Here is a 20,275-nt window from a genome sequence, read left to right as displayed (position 1 = left end):
AAGAAAATTTCAAGAAGGAAATTTTCTTAGTCAACTGAGAGAGTAAGGAGTTGGGAGAACCCACAGCATTTGGAGGCCTTATTACTTCTTGAGCACCTACTATGTACAAGGGAATGTGCTGAGTTATTGAGAACAAGGCCCGAAATAGAAGGGAGAGGCAACCACAGAAGAACTGGAAGAAGGACATCCCCCTCAGAGGGAACGGCATGTGCAAAGGCCCTGAGCTGCTGAGCAGGCAGCTGAAGAATACTGTCCCTGAGGGAACCCTGTAGGAACCTGATGACACAGACAGGGACTTAGAGGCCAAGATCAGAGTCTATTTATGATGGGAAAAGGGGAGGATTTTAAGCAGGGAGTTACTTCATTTTGCAATGAAATTCTTTTGACCTTGGTGCTAGATAGATTTGGCTTGAAAGGGACAAGTCCAGGGAAACCAGGCTCTGGATGATGGTGACTTTGGTGGGGCCCTGGGGTCATAGAAGCCCCTGATGGCCTTAGCACAGTAGGAGGCTTTTCTCAAGAAAAATCAGTGCAGAAGGCCTGAGAAGGAAAAGTTTGACACAAGGTCACTTGAAAATGCAGGGCAAGTATCTAAAACAATCTGAATGCTGATGGGAAGTGGGAAGAGAGGTCATGGCCTAGGGGAAGTAAATGCTGGCTCAGGCCCTGGACTGGGTGCCGCCTTGAAGCTGGGGACTCAGGCCTGAGATGGGCCTTCCAGTGTAAAAGGCTATCAGAGGGACCCCCACAAGTGAAAGAAGATGCGGGCCGCCATGGGCCTCTGCAGAAAGGAACCCCCATATTGGATTGCCTTCTGCTCAGGAAGAAAAGGCCGTGGGCGAGAAGTTCCCCCAACTCCCTCCCCTGCTCAGTAAGCAGGGTCCCATGACCAGGCCACCAAGAAGCCACTAGTAGGGCATGCTTTGACCATTACGTCCTCCCACGTGATGCACAGGTGGCCCACAGAGAGCCGATTTTTCTAAGAATCAAGAGTTTATGCCTATGATCCAAAAGGCTGTGAAGAAGGCGGCAGACAGGAAAGAGGGATGTTGACTCACAGAGTGCCTCCAGTCCCTGAGGCCTCCTGTCTCCCAAGCCTCTCCCACCTTGGACATCCTTCTCAGACAGTGGGCCCTGCCCTGGTCCCCTGCCCCCGGTGCCCATTTCCCCTTTCTTCCAGCTCTGCTCTCAGATGTGGGGGGGGTGTCGGAGGATTGGGGGGTGGAGTGTGGGGGGTGGTGCTGGAGTGTTTGCAGCCAGACACTCCCAGTGCAAAATCTGTGTGTCACTGCCACAAGCAGGAAGTCCGTGGGGGTGGGGGGGAGCGGAAGCGTGGGGGAAGGGAAGAGGGGTGCCTGGGTGGCTTTGACAGTTGAGTCTCACTCTCAGATCAGCTCAGGAGCCCAGCATTGCCCTGGGTTCCAAGCTCAGCTCGACTGGAGTCTGCGTGACCATCAACTTCCCTCTGTCCCTCCCCCATACCTTCTCGCTCTCAAATCAATAAATCAATCTTCAAAAAAAAAAGAAAAGAAAAGAAAAAGAAAGAAGTGACAGCTGAGCTGAGCCCTTCCAGCCCGGGTCTTCTCCTCCCCCCAGGCCTTCTCTCCCCCCCAGTTCAGCCGCAGGCCTGAGATGGGACTCCTGCCCCACCCTAAGCCACTTCTCAGCCTGGCCCAGGCAGGGGTACACCCTCCCTCCCCTTCCCTCCCACCCTGTGCCTCAACCCCAAGGCCTCTGATCTTGGAAGGAAGACAGAGGAGCTTCTATGGCCCAGCGCAAGGATGAAGACCAAGATCAGGTGAAACTCAAGGGCTGCAAGCTTGATTTCCTCAGTCCCCACCATGCATCAGGCAAGACATCCACTTTCCAGTTCTCACAGCAAGTCCGTGACCAGTTGTGACCCCCATGTCCCATGTCCCATGTTGTGACCCCCGTGTCCCGTGTACAGATTAGAGAGTGGTCAGGTGGACCCCAGCCCAGGTCCATGTGACGTGTGCCCTGCCCCCACCCCTGGGCCCCCCTGCTCCCAGCCACAGGAAGGCACTCAGTTGGGTTCCACGAACTTTTATTAAAACAAGGGAGCCAAAGCAAGGTCAGACAGGGAGACCAAAACTGGTCAGGGGGTTCTGGCTAGGCCTGGATGGTAAATCCCAGGGCCTGCGCCGTGAAGGAACAGAAATCCTGGAACACGCTCCAGACGGCCTCCACCGCGCAGCAGAGGGCCCGCATGCCAGCAGCCACGGCGCGCCGTAACCACGCCAGCAGGGCCCGCCACTTCTGCAGCAGGTAGCCCAGCAGCCTCTGAAAAAACCTCAGGACCCTGTCAGAGAAGGACTCCCTGGGATCCCAGCTCTTGAAGTCCTGGTCTTCAAGGGAAATGACAGGCGACCTCCTGAGCCTGGACCGCAATTCCTGCTGCACCTCAGGAAGTAACGGAGAGGAATCCTGCCAGGATGAGGTTGGGGGGCCCGTCAGGTCCTGGCCCACGCTGAGGCCTCCCCAACTTTACGAAGCCCGTGGACGGAAGTTGCCCACTTCCTGCCAACAGCCCCCCGCGTCTGTTCAGTGGGGCTGGGTCCTTACCTGGCAGCACCAAGATTCCTGGCGGGGAAGGGAAGCAAGGAGGCCGCGATGGGCACCTCACGCACCTGACTGTCGTTCTGGTAGTTCAGGTCCACGGTGTTGAGCAAGGCCTCGTTGATGCCGTCCTGGGGAGACCAGGATGCGGAGGCTATGGACCTGCTCCTGCTGGCTGCTCTCTGCAGCCAGGAGGCCAGACCCGGGGCCCAGACTCCCTAACGAGGCCTAGCGTCGCCCCACCCTGGGGAACCAGCTTCGGGGAGGGGCGGTGCCCAGACTCACCTCCAGCTCCTGTAGCACTATCCACTCCTGGTGGGGAAAAATCATGTGTTCAAAATCCTCCCAACCCCTCCCTTGCTCAGTCTTATCCCCAAGCCCCCGGCTGTTAGCTTGCCAGGCTCGCCAAGGCTCCCATAGCTGGGTCCTGCCCAGGGGCCTGGGGACCATCTGACTGGTCTCCCAGTGCTGTCATCCATACGCCCAATGACTCGGACACCTTCCTAAGCCTCGGGGGCGGGGGGGGGGGGCCTCCGCATTCCTCACCTGTGTACACACCAGCCACACAGGTGTGAACCGAGAGATGGGCGTATTGCAGGGGTCTGTCCAGTGGAGGGAATGAGCAACTATCGCCACTATCATCGTGAAATCACCCACCCAAGCCAGAGTGCAGAGAGCAGGGGAGTGGGGGACACAGTGACCCACCTCGTCCTCTCCTTCTGGTTCATTCTGATGACGATCACAGTAATTGTCCACCAACCGGTGCTGCGAGCAGAGGAGAGGCAGAGGTGGGAAAGACATGCCTGATCCTCCCCCTCGCCGCCCCCGGGGTCGGGACATTCCTAGTTCCTTGCAGCAGAACCCAGATACCCCCCACACCCCACTTCCCCAACCATGCATGGAGAAGCGGTTCTTACCAGCTCAAGTCGTAATCCCTCATTCGGGTCTCTGTCTGACTGTGGAGGTAACAGTGATATTCAGGCTCATATGACCTTGCCACCCCCTCCACATGCACACATGTGCACTCCTGCACACGTGTGCACATGTAGGAACCTTGCTCCACAGGGTGTGGGGTCCATTGTGTTTCCAAAGCTCTGAGCTCTCCATCCCGGCTGACAGTTGGCCAGGGGAAAGACTGGCAGCAGCCGGTCCTCTCTGAGGTGGTGACAGAAAGGCAGGGGCACCTGCAGACCCATCTCCCCTGCCCAGACTCTTGGCTTGACCCACAGAAGTGCAAGGCACCCCAGAGTCTCCCTCACGAGTCTACCTGAGGGCCAGATCTGGTTTCCAGGGCATATAGGTCTACTGGGATTGGTGCTTCCTCTGGCCCTCTCCAGCTGCCACACACACATGTGGGGTCTACCTCCTAGAATAACACCTTTGTCCCACAACACACACTGTTCCCCAGGACCCCTGACACACACAAAGACACAGACACAGAACTGCCCCCCGTAATTTACCCCCAGACAGGAAATCTGGCCACACGACCAGGACCTGCTCTGTAAAGTGAGTAACTCAGGGATGCCTGGGTGGCTCAGTGGGTTAAGCATCTGCCTTCAGCCCAGGTCCTGACCCCGGAATCCTGGGATCAGCAGGGAGCCTGCTTCTCTCTCTGCCTCTGCCTGCCACTTCCCCTGCTTGTATGCTCTTTCTCTCTCTTTCTGACAAATAAATAAAATCTTTTAAAAAAATTAATACAGTGAATGACTTAGAGCAAAAGGAGACTGTGAAGCCGTTTGTCAACAAATTATTCAGAATTTCAGGAAAGTGATGGCAGAGCACTTGACCCAGCAAGCTAAGGGTCATTATGAGACTGGGGCCCTGTTGAGTGGCTCAGACCCCCTGCTTCGCCAGGGGACTCCTCCATTGGCCCAGGAGAATGGGACAGAGCCAGGTGCATGTGGAGGGATCCGGAGGTCCGGGGCCAGTGCAGGTGGGAGAAGGGGGACCCACAGCGTGGATATAGTATCCAGGCACACCCCCACCCCCCCACTCATTCTCACTCACCTTGGAGCAGTCCATGGCTATTCAGGTCTCCAGGGGCTGTGACCTGGTGAGAGAGGAACAAGTGTGTGCAAGTCTTCAGAGAAGCAGCCTCCCCACCACCCCCATGGAAAGTCCCTTTGGCTGCAGCTCCCTCTCCAGGCCTCCACGGAGACTTCGGAGACTTCACCTTCTCACAGATTCTCCCAGCTGAGGTTTCCACTTCGGGGAAAGAGCTGCTCTTTTAAGAGCACACTCCCTTTTAAGAGGGCGGAGGGAGGAGGGAGGAGGGAGGAAACTGGAGCCTGTCCTAAAGGCAGGATGTGGGGCTGTGTGTGTGTGTGTGTGTGTGTGTGTGTGTGTGTGTTTGACACAGAGACAGAAGCAAATGACAGGTAGGGAGACCCAAGGGCCTGAGAGGGGGTGGGTGGGCACAGCTCTAGCCTAGACCCCTCCACACCCAGAGCTAGGGCAGGAATCTCAGAGCCTGGAAACAGGCCCCTTCCTCAACCTCATCAGTCTGGGATGAGGGAGAGGCAGTGGGAAAGTCCAGACTTGGGAAAACACACGGAGATGTTCTCTGAGCTCTGGAAAATGAAGTCATCCAGTTGCGGGGGTCAAGGTCCTGAGGAATGCTGGCCAGGTCACATGGAGTGGAGTGGATCCCAGCACCAAAGTCCAGAGAAGGTTCCAAGAACCTCCCGGCCCAGGTGTAGCAGGACCTGCCGGACCCCTGGGGTGGGCCCACCAGGCAGGGCACCCGAACAGACTGGCCCATGGGCCCCTGCAGGGATGGCTGGAGCTGATGCCCAGCTGCCAGGGGGCAGGGTGAAGCCCTCAGGGGAGGCTGAGCGTGGCTTGCTGTCAGCCTAGGCCCGGATGACCAGGTGATCCTGAGCTCTCCTGGGGCAAAGGGATGTCAGGGTCCTGCTGCCCTCAGGCACCTGAGTGTGGTGGGGCAGAGGGGGGACATCCCAGGCGCCAGGCAGTCCTCATGCGACTCCCCCCCAGCTCCCCCGCAACCCTGCTCTGGGGCCAAAGCCCTTCCCAGTTCAGCACAGCCTCTGTCCTTCCCCTGTATGGGCGCCCAGAGCTCACACAAAAAAGTACTTGAGCCAGGAGTGCTTAAACTGCAGAAACGTGGGGCGCCTGGGTGGCTCAGTGGGTTAAGCCGCTGCCTGTCCTGGGATCAAGTCCTGCATCGGGCTCTCTGCTCGGCAGGGAGCCTGCTTCCCTCTCTCTCTGCCTGCCTCTCCATCTACTTGTGATTTCTCTCTGTCAAATAAATAAATAAAATCTTTAAAAAAAAAAAACAAAAAACTGCAGAAACGTATCATCTCCCACTTCTGCCGGCCCCGCCAGGACTGGCTCACAAAACCACCGTCTGCAGCCATTTTGTGTTTCGTTGCGGACTGTGCCATTTTCTTTATGGTTTCAGTGAGAAAGAATTCACATACAATTCACCCATCCAAATGTAGGATTTTCATCACCTCAAGGAGAAATCCCATACCCCTTAGCCAGAACCCCCAGATCCCAAAACCCTACCCCCACCAGTCCCAGGCAACCCCTCATCTACTATCTGTCTCCAGATTGCCCCCGTTCTGGACCCTTCATATAAATGGAGTCACATGAAAATGGTCACATTATGTGACCTTTGTGTCCAGCTCCCTGCACGTAGCACAGCGTTTTCAATCCATGTTGGCGGCGACATGTACGAGAACTTCATTCCTGGGATGCTTGGGGGGCTCAGTCGGTTAAGCCTCTGCCTTCTGCTCGGGTCATGATCCCGGACTCGTGGGATCAAGCCCCACATTAGGCTCCCTGATTAGCGGGAAGCCTGCTTCTCCCTCTCCCTCAGCTGCACTCACGCTCTCTCTCTCTCAAACAAACAAAATCTTACAAAAAAGAAAAGAACTTCACTCCTTTTTATGGCTGAATAATATTCCATCGCAGGAGTCTGCCACCTTACATAGCTGTTTCCCTGCGGATGGGACATTCGGGTTGTTTCTACCTTTTGGCCATTATGAATCCTGTCTCCGTGAGCACATGTGTGCAGATTTCTGTAGACAGGGTTTTCCTTTTCTTGGGTAGACATGTAGGAGAGGAACAGCTGACTCATGGTAACTGTTTCAAAGTTACTGCATCGTTTTGTATCCCAGCAGCAGCAGGGGAGGGTTCCAGTCCCTCCAGCACTTACTATAATGTTGTTTTGAGTTCAGTCACCGCAGCGGGTGTGAAATAGCCCCCGGTGTGGTCTGCAGTTGCTTTCTCCTTAGGACGAGTGACCTAGAGCAGCTTTCAGGTGCTTGTTGACCACTGGGGCATCTTCCTTGGAGGAGTGTCTGTTCTGATTCTCAGCCCCTTTTTAAATGGGGTTGTTACCCTTCTTGTAATGACATTGTAAGAGTATGTTATATATTCCGGATACAAGTCTCTTTTCACATATGTCCTTTGCAAATGCGGTCTCCCATTTTGTGGGTGGTCTTTTCATTCCTTATGGTGTCCTTTGAAGCACAGATGGGACCACGCCATTAAAAAATAAATAAAACTAATAATTTGATGTGGCATTTTCCTGAAGTATACTTAATACATTTTTAAAAACTAGAGAAGTTTCCACGGAGCAATGATAGCACAGATTTCACCTTGGACGCTGGTCCTCTGAGCTCCCCTGGCCGACTTTTGGGTTCCCCTCTCTGCTTTCTTCTCCCACTCATTCCCTCTCCATCTGCCGCCCCACTGTCCATCAACTCTGAACCCCACCTTCGTCTACAAAACAGAGTGAGATTCAGGTCTATCAAGTTCTTGTGGCCAAACTCATGCCAGGTCCCTCTGTGCTCAGAAGCAATGAAGGGCTTTCATTTTCTTTGTCCTCCTGTACGGGGCTCGTAAGATTTTAAAATATAAGTTTCCTTCTCCACCTATTTTGAAAGGATTCTGACAGAGGCCCGGATTTCTGGATTTCCGGCAGCTTAGGATCCAGGTCATGGACCTGTTCTTCAAGACCTCTGGTTGTTGCCTTCCTACTGGTCAGCTTGTTGCAGCCCACAACCACCCCCCCACCCCCTGACTGACTGACAGGCAGGCAACCTCCCTGCATTCTGGGATTTCCACCCTCAGTCCCCACCCCAGGCAGCCCTGTGGGCTGGAGGGCACCCCAAGAATGGTGCCTAAGTGCCCCCACCCATAGACCAGGGCCATCAATCTGACTCTCTGGGAATGTCAAGAGCTTGGCCCCTAGGAGGCAGAACATGGCAGAGACACAGGAAAACCACAGGACAGGGTTCCCAGCTGCTGTCCCAGCTCCCTTGCCCACCCCCAAGCTTACTCAAATGCAGACTTTTGCCTTCACCCCCATTCAGGGTGACGGTGTGTGGTCTGCAAGTTTGTTTTTGTTCGTTTCATTTGTTTTTTGAGGTCTGTGTTTTTAAGTTCCCCAGGTGATTCTGATGTGGAATATTCCAGAAGTATAGTTCCAGAGGCACTGATTTAGACCCTGAATTCTGTAGGTTTTTGTTTTTGTTTTGAAGTCTGCATTTTTAAGTTCCCCAGGTGATTCTGATGTAGAATATTCTAGAAGTATAGCTCCAGAGGCACTGATTTAGATCCTGACTTCTGCGGGGAGTCGTGCGAGGTTGAGTGAGGTGGCCCACCCACTTATCACCCAGAGGTGCTGAGGAAGCAGTGCCCTGGACTGAGGGGAGCTAAATCCACACCGCACAGAGCTGAGGAGAATCCCAGAGTTCTCCTTGAGGGAAGCGGCAGACACTCTGGTGTGGAGGCACGGAGAGGATTTGTAGGGCTAGGAGGGTGTTCTGTTGAGCGGCGACAGTACTGGGTACAGAGTGGTGACCAGAAAGCAGGTGCATGGGGCTTACATTGTGGAGGGTCGCCTGGGTGGCCACTGATGTCACCCAAGACACACCTACGTGTGCTCAGGGGTAGTTTCAGGGCTGGGTCTGGGGTCTCCAACCCTGTGGCATTGACCAGTGTTTTGGAAGCGGGACAGAGTGGGACATTCCTGGGAAACTCTGAGCAGCGGGTGGAGACAGAGGCAGGGGTTCAGTTTCCTAGTCAGGCCGTTCCTCCAAAGCCCGAACAGCCCAGAGCTGCTCCTAAGAGCCGCTGTCGTCCTGGAGGGGGTGGTTAAGGCTTCCCTCCGCGGCGGCTGCGCTCTAAGAAATACCAGCTATTCCGGGAAAAGGAGCGTCCGGCGGGAGGAGCGCGCACTGGTACCCCCGCAACCGCGCGGGTGGGGCAAGGGAGGCGACGCCGTGCACCTGACCTGCCCAGTCTAAGCGTCAGCTCTCTCTCCCCAGTCTCCAAGGCTTAGCTCCACCCACATGCTCCCATCTGCGTCCCTGCAGAGTCCCGCCCCTGGGAAGAGAGGATGCACCTCCGCAGCAACTCAGGACCACCCCCCCAAACACAGACCCGCGGTGGGAGACCCGTCCCCCTTAAGGGGAGGCGACGCCCCCCACCAGCAGGGCCAGAAGGGACAGCAGGAAGGACAGCGACGGCCTCCCTGAGGCCTCATTGATTTCGCAAGAGCAATCGCAGGTCCCCGGTTCCAGGGTCGCCCTGGGGGGCCGGGGGGCATGTGGACGGGCGCTGGGGGCCGGGCAGTCCAGCCACTTGGGGCCCATGGGCTGGGGGGAGTCAGGATCGGCCTTGACGCTGCCCTTGGGAAAACGCCAGTAGTAGGCGCCCTTGAAGAAGTAGGTGTCACCTGCGTGGGAGAGAGGAGACACTTCGGGGGCCGGTCCAGGCTGCTTCTCCCACGGCGCCGCGTCTCTCCCGAGAGCTCCCTGAAACCCCCAGGAGGACCCCTCTCCCCATGCCCAGGGCCTCCAGCCCCTCCCAGCACCCTCTCTCACCTGCGTTGCTGACGCTGACATCGTCCGGGGCTTGAGGAGCCCCTTCCCAAAGACTCAGGTCGCGCGGGTAGCCGGGGTCTGGGCGCGCTGCCGCCTCGTCGTAGCGCCAGTAGCGCCCGCCCCGGATCAGGTAGGTCTTCCCGTTCAGCGGCCACGAGAACACGGCGTCCACCTCCTCTCCAGCCGGCAGCCCCAGCTCGGTGAGCGGCCGCGGGGCGCCCTCCAGCTGCCGGTCTTGGAACACCCAGAACTGGGGGCCTGCGGGGCGGGGCGGGGGAGGGCCGCGCAGGTGAGCAGGTGCGCCCCCGCCCCCACTCCGCGCGGACCCCAGCGCTGTCCCGGCCCCCACTCACCGCTGAACAGCAGGATGCGGCCGTCGGGATGCCGGGCGTAGGCGGCCTGGATGACCTTCACCTCCGCGGGCAGCCCCTCCCAGAAGCGATGGAGCCGCGCGGGCCGGGGGGACACCAGCTGGCCCGAGGGCTGCAGGCGCCAGAACCAGGGGCCTGTGGTGGGAAAGGGGCGGGCGTGGGGGCATGAGACGGCAACAGATCTCCCTCCCGGCGCATGGCTCGGGTAGAGTGGCCTTGTTTTGTGGTTTTAGCCCTTAAAGTGCTGCATCCTGGGGGAAAAAACCCAACTCTGTGGGGTCGGGAGATCCGGAGTGACTGACTCACCTTTGAAGAAGAATATCTCACCGCGGATGTTAGCAATGGCATCGAAATTGCCGTCACATCGGTCGGGGACGGGAAGAGAGGGGCTAGGGAGGAAAGGAGAGGTGAGCAGAGAGGGCCGGGGCTCCTGGTCTCTTGGCTTAACTGTTAGGACAGTCCTATGGGCTAGGGACGCTCACCACGCCCATCTCACCAAGGACCACCCTGAGGTTAGGGACTTCACCCTGGGTCGTGTAGCTGGAGGGGACTCACCTGTCCGGGGGCAGGGCAGGGGGCGGGGGAGCAGGGGCCAGGGGTTTCCTTGTGGGCTTATCGTAGGGGGTTTCGGACACCTTCCCTGTGGAGAGAGTCAGCAAGGCCTGAGTTTCCTGCCCTGCTGCAGCGGAGGCCGGGGACAGAGCACCCCTCTCCAGCCCCCATACCATAGAGCTGCTGCAGGCCTTCGCGGTCGTCCTGGGACAGGCGGTACTTGTGGGGTTCGCCAACCGGGCCCTGGTAGAAGGGCCTCATAATCGAGTTGGGTGCTGAGGAGTGGCCCAGGCCCAGAGCGTGGCCAAACTCATGGACAGCCACAGCGAACAGGTCAGTCCCCTCGCCATCTGGGGAAGGAGGGAACTTGGACTAGACCTGTGCCCCTCCCCCACACCAGGAAGGGAGGCAGCCTGGAAGCCCCTGGAGTGGGGCCTGCTGGCAGAGGGGAGCAACCAGGAGATCCTCCAGAGATGGCTGTCCCCAGACCCTTCCGTGAGCCATTTTGTTCTTCTTGTGTGCGTTCGCTTATTTGGTAGATTTTTTTTTTTTTTTTAGTAGCCTTATTTGGCAGTTCTGGAAACTTGGGGAGTGGGCTGAAGAGACCCATGGAAGAGGTTAGGGAAGGGGCAGGAGGAGACAGTCTGGACAGAGGAAGCCGGCCCCCAGGCAGGGAAGCCTGTCCATAAGGAACACTCTGGGGGAAACAGGAACATAGGGATGCATTTCTCTCTCTCCCAGAAGGCCCAGTCCCTGGAGTTTCCCTCCTCTAGGCTTGTCTGTGGTCAGAACTCCCCTCCCATGGTCCCCTCAGCCTCTGTCCCCAAGACCTTCACCCTGCTCCCACCCCCTCAGTCCTCTGTCACCCTCCCCCATCTCCCCCTTCCCACAGCCTCCACCCTTCCCCTGCCTCCCCAGGGTCCTGGCTGCCTTCCTGCCTCTGCAGTCCATCCACCTCCTCAGGCAGGCACTCTCAGACCACAGCCTGCTGGCCCTAGCGGCCAGCCTTGTACCCAGCCTCTCTGACCACAGCCTCTTCCTTGGGGACCAGCCTGGGCGCCAGGATGAGCCTCTTCACGCTCTCAGTTGCTGGCCGAATCCCAGCTCCTCATTGATCCGCGGGCCAGCTTCTTCTCCCGCCGCCGCTGAGAGGCCAAGAGACCACAACAGCAAGATGGCAAGAGAGGCAAGCAGCCGCCCAAGGAGGCACGATGTCCACAGATGCTGATCTACTGCATGCAAATCTCTAACTTGGGCCAGTGCTGCTGAAAGTGGGTTTATTGGAAGGGACCTGGTGATCTGAAAAGCAAATTTCTCTCAACCCCTAAGGGCTGCTGGATGAGAGTATAAGAAAGAAATGGGTGAGCAAGTCTTAAGAAGAGTAGTGAGTACTTGCCCACATTTTCCTCTCATAAAACCTCTTCTTCCTGTCCTCATTTGATGGGTGGGAAACTGAGGCACAGGGAGGTCAAGTCCAATGACCGTATAGCCAAGTCCTCTGCCTACATCATCCTCCCTTTCAGCAGTGACTTCAGATGGTCTGGGTCAAACTGCACAGGTACTGAAGAATTTTGTTGGCGATGGCTTTCTTATTGCCCTGGAGCCTTTTTCTGAGAAACTGGAGGAAGTTTGGTGTCCACATCAAGTACATGTCCTTCTTCCCTCACCTCACCCCTCCTACCCCTGCTTTGCCTTTCCTCTGGCCACACCCTTCCTTGCACCTTCTCCTGCTTTGCAGCTGGGGGAAGACACACCACTGCAGCCCCAGCCATGAGATCCCAGGTGGCCTTTCTTTGGGGTCCTTGACACCTCTGCTCAGCTCTGCTCTAGACCTCAACAGACAGCTCCTCTGTGCTCTAGCCTGAATGCCAGGCACATGGCCCCTCAGGCTGCACCCCAGCTCTGGCTCCCAACTCTTAGGTGACAAATGCTGACAAATGTGTTTCCTATTTCATCAAGACAGACCAGCCGATGTAATCTGTAACTTCCTGTGTGCCTGGGCAGACAGCTCCACCTCCCCCACACTCACCTCCTGCCCTGCCCTGCCCTATGCAAGGACCTTGCTTCACTTACCTCCAAAAGGACAAGAACAATGCCCCACCCATCCCTCCATCCATTCCTGCATCCATGTGTCTATCCATCCATCCATCCTTCCATTCATGCATACATCCATCCATCCACCTGTCCATCCATCCATCCACCTGTCCATCCATCCAGCAATCTATCCACCCATCCATCCATTCACTTGTCCATCCACCCATCCACTTGTCCATCCATCCAGTAATCTATCCATCCATCCATCCATCCATCCTCCTGTCCATCCATCCATCCACTTGTCCATCCATCCATCCATCAATCTATCCATCCATCCATCCATCCTCCTGTCCATCCATCCATCCACTTGTCCATCCATCCATCCATCAATCTATCCATCCATCCATCCATCCTCCTGTCCATCCATCCACTTGTCCATCCATCCAGCAATCTATCCATCCATTCATCCACTTGTCCATCCATCCATCCATCCATCCATCCATCCATCCATCCTCTTGTCCATCCATCCATCCATCCATCCACTTGTCCATCCATCCATCCACCTGTCCATCCATCCATCAATCTATCCATCCATCCATCCATCCAGCCATCCATCCACCCATCCATCCATCCCTCCATCCATCCACCTGTCCATCCATCCAGCAATCTATCCATCCATCCATCCTCCTATCCACCCATCCATCCATCCATCCACCTGTCCATCCATCCATCCACTTGTCCATCCATCCAGTAATCCATCCATCCATCCATCCATCCATCCACCCATCCATCCATCCATCCACTTGTCCATCCATCCATCAATCTCTCCATCCATCCATCAATCTATCCATCCATCCATCCATCCATCCATCCACTTGTCTATCCATCCATCAATCTATCCATGCATGAATCCATTCATCCATTCCCCATCTCTTTCTTTCTTTTGGCTCACCCAACATCACAAATTGCTCAAGTCTCCCTCATCCTAAGCCACCCCAGTACCTATCTGCCCGCCTCACCCACCTGACCTTCCCTAGCAAGTTCTGTGGTCAGTGGTCTAAACTCAGTTTTCACTTCCTCAGCCCCTCTCACGCCGCATTTCACGCTGGTCAGGACTCCTCCCCCACCTGCCAATTCTGTAGGCACCAAGGTCACTTTGTCCTTAGATGATCAAATCCAGGCCCATGTAACATACTGGCCTGGTTGCTGCCCTGCCTACTGCTGCCTGAGTCCCTCGTCACTCTCATTCCTGGTCACCTGTGGACCTGTTCTTTCTCCATTTCCCTTGGTTCCTCCTCTCCTTCTCTCCTCCCCTTCACTGTGGGGCTCTCCACAGCTCTGTGCTTGACCTTCACATCCTACACTCCCCTCCCAGAACCTTACCAACCTCTGAATGCCACCAGGCCAGCTCATAGCAGCCGGCCGCGAGTGGAGTGCTACTGTGTGCGGGGCTCATGCTGACAGCTATAGGGGAATTACAAGCCCACCTGCCAGCAGGTACTATTATAACCCCCATTTCTCAGATGATGAAACTGAGCCCTGACCAGAGTTCGCTTCTAGCCAGTGTGCTTAAAGGCTGCATTACACAACCTCACTTCTATGGATGCTATGGGCACCTCGTCCAAGTCAGAGCCTGTGTGTCCCTCTCCTGGATGCCCCCCACCCCAGAAAACAGCTCTCCCTCCTGGCCAGCCTCCCTGCCACGGCTTACAGCCAACGGCAGCTTGCGGAGTAACTAGAAGACCTGGAACCCTGACCTCCAGGTGGGACCAGCAATGTGGGCTGGGCTCCTCTCAGCTAAGACCACATCCTGACTTAGCTGCTTTCCCTAGCCTGCTTTTATTTCCCTTTCCTTCGAGAACATACCCTGAGAAACTGCTTGCACAAGAACTTTCATCTTGAGCTGCACTAATGGAGAATCTGACCCAAGTCTGAGAAGTCCCAGTTTTAGAGCGAGACACTTGACCATGAAAGCATCGCCCACATTGAACGGCCCACAAGGGCAGCCAACACGCAGCCAACCTGAACTCCCCTCTGCCTTCCGAGAGCCTGTCCTTCCACCTCCAGGGGCCCCTGCACCATCACCACTTCCTCCCACCCCCTCTGCCCCCAGGGTTCAGTTAGACCCCACTCTTTGCCCATCCTGACTCAACTGTCCTCTGACTCCCATCACCGTCTTTTCTGGACCCTGCAGCCAGTGGCGTTTCCAGAATGCCAGACCTTCCATGGCCCCCAATCCCTTCCCCCATCCTCCCCATTCTGTCCCTGTGCTTCCAAGGCCCTCTGTGTTATGAGACACACCATCCATCTGTTCTCTACAGCTTGCCTCCCAACACTATATTTCAAACTCCCAGCCCCAGCCCCCTGTGCCCCTCCCCCTGATGACCTGGACTCAGCGAGCTCACTGACTTGCTCTTTTCTCTGTGTTCTCCCCGTAGCACCCCCATACCCCCATACCCTGGGGGAACAGGACCTCATGTTCATCCCTCATGCGGGATGAACAAAGTCACCACTTCTAGGAAGCCCTGTCAGTCAAAGGCTTTGGGTAGGCCTCTCTTCTGAGCACCAGAGGCTAGAGGACTTCCTCTGCTAGGATTCCCCCAAGTTGCGTCACAGTGTGTAGCAACTGCCGGTTACTATTCTGACTCAGCTGCTGGAAGGAGCTGTTTTCACCTCTTTAAGTCCGCAGCTCAGGGCTGGGACGCCTGAGAGGCCTCGGTGATGGGTAATTTTCCGTGTCAACTTAGCCAGACTAGGGTGCCCAGTGGTTTAGTCAAACACCAGTGTAGATGCTGTTGTATAGGTTAATTTGTAGATGTGACTAACATCTACAATCAGTGGACTCTAAGTAAAGCAGATTGTGGGCCATGGTGGGTGGGCCTCGTCTAAGCAGTTGAAGCCCTAAGACCAAAACCAGAGGTTTCCCAGAGAGAAAGGAATTCTGCCTCCAGATTGCAACACAGAAATCAAACCTGGGCTTCCAGCCACCTGCTTGCTCTGCAGATATCAGACCCAGGACTGTAGCACCAACTCTCACTTGAATTCCCAGTCTTGTGTGCCTGTCCTACAGATTTTGGGTTTGCTGGCCTCCACAATGCCGTGAGCCAATTCCTTGAAATAAATCACTGTGCACTCACACACATGCAACCTACTGGTTCTGTTTCTCTGGAGAAGCCCAACCGCTACAGTCTCCATCAATATATGTGATTGAAACCAAATTCTTAAAGACAGACCTGGGGAGAGGATGTCTGAGAATAGGGAGATCATACCTTTTGAGCCGTAAGTCCAGGTCTCCTCATCATCAAAATGAGTGTCCCCAGAGATGGGATGCTCCCCGGGGAAGAAGGCGTGGGCGAGGGTACCTCCCTGTCCGTCGAAGGGATAACTGTCCTGGTGATATGCCCGGGCGAAGTCGATGAGGATGTCGGGTTCTGTTGGGTCCTGAGAAACCAGCTCCTGGAATCTGAGGCCTGACTCAATGCCCCAGGTGCTCAGGGCATGGTGCATGAGGGTCCGCACTGTCTCCGTGGTCAGTGCTGAGCTCTGGGGGAAAGAGCGAACCCTGGGGAGACAGAAGGCAGCTATTCCACACCAGGCCCAGCAGGCAGGTGGGCGGGGTGTGTTCCGGGACCTACCTCCACGTTAGGGTTCGCTTCTCCCACTTGCTGCTGCTCAGAGCGTATCGGCGCCGGCGCCGGCGGCGCCTGACCAGCTCGGCCACCCCTAGCACATCGGGCAGGGAGCAGCGGGGCCTCTGCATGGTGGCCATCGTCACGCGGTCTGGGAGAAAGGGTGTGGGGGGAAGGGGATCAGCAGTAGGACAACCTGCTCTACCCCGTTGTCTACCTGGTAGCTACCAGCTAACTTCCTACATAGACACACTGAGGCTTAGAGACATTAAACAACTTGACCCAGGAGGCCCCGCGGCTTGGATGTGAGCATGGGCTCTCCAGGTCTGGTAGCCAGCTCGGGTCAAATTAGGACTCTGCTCTTCGGGGCGGTGTCACCCTCTTAACTGAGCCCTGAACGGAATGGCTGCCTCCATGTGGTGATCAGATCTGGGATCTGGGGCTCCTGCTTCCCTGGGCCCCAGTTCCTGGACTCTGGAGAAAGGAGCCCCGGGGTTGCATGCAGATTCCTCTCATAGAGGCCGGAGCTCCTTGGAACGTTGCTCGTCCATACCTCACACTCTAGGTCCCTAGTCCTCACCACATCCTAAAGTCCAAAGTCCCCAGGTTTTGGGGTGTCCAGTATCCCAGATTAGATATGCCTGGAATCCCCTTTCCTAGCTCAGCTCCCTTCCCAGCTGTCCCCCCATCTTCAAATGAAGATCAAACCTCACCTCATTGGTTGAGGTGACAAAAAGTATCCAGTGGACAGGACAGAGAAAGGTCCTACCTTCCTTGTAGATAGCCAGCATCCCCCAAGTTCTCTCTTCCCCGCTCAGTGCTACCTCCAAAATATGTACCCTGGATTCATTTGCCTCTTCCTGGTCTCCACTCCCACCCTCCAGTCTCCATCAGCAAGCAGAGGAAGCTTCAACTGTAAAGCCAATCCAATGGCCTCCCTCCTTCAAACCCTCCAGTGGTTCATCATGCTTGTAATCAATCCCAAACATCTTTTAACCATCGCCACCCACCCCATTCCCAGTCAGGTTCTTGCTTAACTTTTTAATCCTCTTCTCCTCACAGGTACACCAGCTTGAGCCTACCACAGGGTCTTTGCACTTCCCCAGGACACTCTTCTCCCACATTTTCCCATGGCTGGCTCCTCCTACTTGCATCTTATGAGTTCTTTATGTCATGTGAGCTCCTCTCAACCCATGACACCTTCCAGAGTGATCTGCCCTGACTAGCATTTTATCTTCTTCAAAACACAAATAACTAACTGAAATTATCTCGCATATGTTTGTTCGCGAACTGTGTGTGTGAGTCCCATGAGAGCAGGGACCTTTTCTGCTTTGTTCATCACTGCACCAGCAGAGCCTAAAATGGCCTTACACGTAAGAGATTCTTAGCAAATACTTATTGAAAAAGGAATGCCTGAGAATCTTATGGGTTTGGCTCCAAGACCAGCGTTTTGCAGATCCTGTGATTCAGGTGCACGCTAAGGTTTAGCTACTGCTGGCTAATGGTCAGGCTGGGTGCAGAGGCAGGGCTGCGGATGGTTGGGGAAGGGTGGGGGTCTACCTACCCAGGATGCCTGTCTCAGGTAGGCCAGCAAACCTCTGCATGACCTTGATAGCATCCCTCAGCTTTGCAGGGCTCTGCAGCTGGGCTTGGGCAGGGTGGGGTGGTGGCAGATAGCCATAGCGAGTCAGCCAGTCCTAGACCAAAGGAGGGAACAGGTGAAGCGGGATGAGTAGGAGAGACACCCCCTTTCTACCACCATTCTGGAAGCCGCCCCCCACTTGCCCCACATCCGGGCATCCGGAGCACAGGGGGGCCCAGGGGTCCCCAGGTGACCGCCTGTTGTCTATCTCAAAACCCAAGCTCTCCAGCTCTGGCTTGTGTCCGGACCCAATAGTCCTGTCCTCCACCTCCCCATCCCTACCCCTCAACAGATCTTCAAATCCCAGCCCCCAAACAGATGGGGCCAAGAATCTGGGTTCCCCAGACCCCATCCCCAGTCACTCATTGGCAACTGAATCAGCCCCCAGCCTCATCTGGACCCCACCTCCACCCCGCAGATCCTAGGAGCGCGAAGACCCCCGCACTCACCACTCCCAGGCTCACGTCCTGCGCGGAGGGCTCCGGGGCGCTCACCGGCGACGGCGGCAGCAGCGGGAGCAGCAGCGCCAGGAGGCGGAGCATGCCCGCGGGGCTCGAGGGGGTCTGCCCAGGGCCGCTCTGGGGACCTACGGGAGGGGGTCTGGGGCCCGGAGAGGCTTGGGAACCCCGCGCGAGGTAGGAGGGGTGGGCTGGAGCTCCGGGGCCCGCGCTGCGCGGCCGGGATCCTGAGAGGCACCACGCGGGGTACCTGGAGACGTCCCGCGGGGGGACCAGGTGGGCCGGGGTGGCCGCGGGTCCCGGGAGGGTGGAGAAGGCGCGGGAGGGGGCGGAGGTGCAGGCTCCGGGTGCGCGGCGGCGGCCTCTGGGTCCCCGGCCCGCTACGCAGGACCCCGCGCTGCGCGGGCGGCCCCTCCCTCCGGGCGGGGCAGGGCAGCCACAGCCGCTGAGCGGTGGCGACCCGGCGAGGCCAGTGGCCCAGCCTTCAGATGCCCAGAGAGCAGGCGGGAGCCGGCTTCGGGACCGCGGGCGGCGCCGATGAGGGCCGGCGAGGAACCCCCGCCGAGCGCCCCCCGCCTCCCGTCCCCGGCCGCGCCCGCAAGTTTCTCTTCCCAGAACCCGGCTCCCCCGGGACTCTCCGCCGCACGGCTCGTTTCTGCTTTCTGCACTGCAAGCAGCCGGGCGGGTGAGGGGAGGCTCCGGGGCTCTCCTCCCCACGCCGCCCCTGCCGGAGACCCCGAGGCCGGCCGCGGGAGGCTGGGACGTTTCCACTCTCCCCGGGGTCCAGGGCCGCCTCGCCGCCTGGCTCCGCTGGCGCCCCGGCGTGTCCGCTGCTGCTGCCGGGGCTCGGCGCCTTCACTCCCCGAGCCCCGTGGGCTGCGCGGGGTCTCTGCGTCCGCGGGCCGGGGTCCGGGCCTCCCGGTGACGGCGCCCCCTCCCGCTGGTGTTAGCCGTGCAAGAGCCGGAGCCCGGCGCGCAGAGGCTGGAGCTGCAGCCCAGGGCCGGACGCGCAGCGCGGAGGAGGGGGTGAACGGGAGCGGATCCGACAGAGACCTGGGGACCCGCAGAGCCACGCCTCACCCCCGCCGGGGAAGCCCAGGGCTACAAGGCGGTGCCGCAGGAGACGGATGGGGAGGAATGGGGGGGGTGGGGAGGGGACTTCCCGGCGAGGGGCGAAGGGCGTGCGAGTCCCACCGCTCTGTCTCTGCAGCAGGGCAGCGATGGGCGCCCTGTGGCTTAGATAAAATAAATAACGAGCAGGATGAGCGAGCTCCAGATACAAACTAAAACACAGAAATCCTGTATGCGTCCCCGCCAGCTGCGCTAACAAACCACCGCGGACCGGGTGCCGGAAACAACACGAATTTATTTCTGGAGGCTGGACGGCCAAGACCCAGGTGCCGGCAAGGTCGGATCTTCCGGCCAGTTCAGTCCCTCCGCTGGGCTTGCAGGTGGCTGCCCGGACTCGTGCTCACCTGGTCTTCCCTCTGCGCCCGGCAGCCCTGGCCCACATCTCCTCTCACCGTTAAGAGCACAGTCAGGCCACCCTCACCGCCTCGTTTTGCCTTCGTCGCCTCTGGAAAGGCCCTGCCTCTCAGAACAGTCACAGGCTGAGGTCCTAGGGATGAGGACCTCAACACCAGGGCTGGGGGGTGTGGGGCGAGAACACAGTACAGTCCATGGTCAATCCCAAGTGCAACGAAAGCCTGCACTTCCCTTTCCAGCTTCTCCTTGACCCTCCAACTCCTACCCCACTCAGGAGGCTTCCGACACCAACTGTGTGTTGGGTTTTCCCCAAAGCAAAACATTATTTGGGACAGGGGCTGAGTGATTCCTGTTCCTGTGGTGCTGGAGGGTGCCCTCCAGCACCAAGATGTTACCACCCAGAAACCTTCCAAAGCCCAAACTTTGGAGAGTTTTATGGAGGCTTGTCTCATAAGCAGGCTCAACTAATAATTCCATCTCTGGTCCCTCTTCCCTCCCTGGATGATGAGAGATGGAGCTGAAATTTCCAGGCTTCCAGTCATGGGTTGGTCTTTTAGCCTCTGTCCAGGCGCTCTCCAGGAGTCACCTCCTTAGAATAAGACACTATCATCTAGAATAAAGCTTTGCTTGACCTTCAAAACAAAAAACAAAAAAACAAAAACAAAACAAA

At 57.1% G+C, this 20,275-nt stretch overlaps 2 protein-coding genes across 3 annotated transcripts; both read right to left on the bottom strand.

The window, feature by feature from the left end:
- Positions 1–2,048: 2,048 nt before the first annotated feature.
- On the bottom strand, positions 2,049–5,273 carry IL32 (interleukin 32). Of its 2 annotated transcripts, XM_044233285.1 has the most exons (7): positions 4,751–5,273; positions 4,585–4,627; positions 3,495–3,533; positions 3,283–3,342; positions 2,863–2,889; positions 2,649–2,708; positions 2,049–2,445 (listed from the first exon to the last, which is right to left on the bottom strand). In XM_044233285.1, exons 2-7 carry the CDS (start codon positions 4,597–4,599, stop codon positions 2,131–2,133), a joined length of 516 nt encoding a protein of 171 aa, XP_044089220.1. In that variant the 5' UTR covers positions 4,600–4,627; positions 4,751–5,273; the 3' UTR covers positions 2,049–2,130. The 2 variants fall into 2 exon arrangements, with proteins under 2 accessions (XP_044089220.1, XP_044089219.1); XM_044233284.1 differs by having other exon boundaries at positions 4,585–5,273.
- Positions 5,274–6,437: 1,164 nt separating this feature from the next.
- On the bottom strand, positions 6,438–18,204 carry MMP25 (matrix metallopeptidase 25). Its single transcript, XM_044233283.1, has 10 exons — positions 18,112–18,204; positions 17,585–17,717; positions 16,027–16,171; positions 15,661–15,953; positions 10,531–10,707; positions 10,361–10,445; positions 10,112–10,194; positions 9,788–9,940; positions 9,435–9,692; positions 6,438–9,286 (listed from the first exon to the last, which is right to left on the bottom strand). The coding sequence occupies exons 1-10, from the start codon at positions 18,202–18,204 to the stop codon at positions 9,015–9,017; spliced, it is 1,692 nt and encodes a 563-aa protein (XP_044089218.1). The 3' UTR covers positions 6,438–9,014.
- Positions 18,205–20,275: the final 2,071 nt, after the last annotated feature.

The sequence above is a fragment of the Neovison vison genome, chromosome 14 (genome assembly GCF_020171115.1).
Source record: "Neovison vison isolate M4711 chromosome 14, ASM_NN_V1, whole genome shotgun sequence".
Taxonomy (NCBI): Eukaryota; Metazoa; Chordata; class Mammalia; order Carnivora; family Mustelidae; genus Neogale; species Neogale vison.
This window is presented reverse-complemented; position numbering and strand designations above follow the sequence as displayed.

What these genes read in the sequence shown, in the direction of transcription:
- MMP25 (XM_044233283.1), bottom strand. Translation starts at nt 18,204, where the DNA reads ATGCTCCGCCTCCTGGCGCTGCTGCTCCCGCTGCTGCCGCCGTCGCCG. An exon ending in AGGACGTGAGCCTGGGAGTG is followed by an intron (nt 17,718 to 18,111) that starts GTGAGTGCGGGG and finishes CCTTTGGTCTAG; the next exon opens with GACTGGCTGACTCGCTATGG. An exon ending in AGGCCTGCAGCAGCTCTATG is followed by an intron (nt 10,446 to 10,530) that starts GTATGGGGGCTG and finishes CTCTCTCCACAG; the next exon opens with GGAAGGTGTCCGAAACCCCC.
- IL32 (XM_044233284.1), bottom strand. An exon ending in AGGGATTACGACTTGAGCTG is followed by an intron (nt 3,343 to 3,494) that starts GTAAGAACCGCT and finishes CTCTGCTCGCAG; the next exon opens with CACCGGTTGGTGGACAATTA. An exon ending in TAGTGCTACAGGAGCTGGAG is followed by an intron (nt 2,709 to 2,862) that starts GTGAGTCTGGGC and finishes TGGTCTCCCCAG; the next exon opens with GACGGCATCAACGAGGCCTT.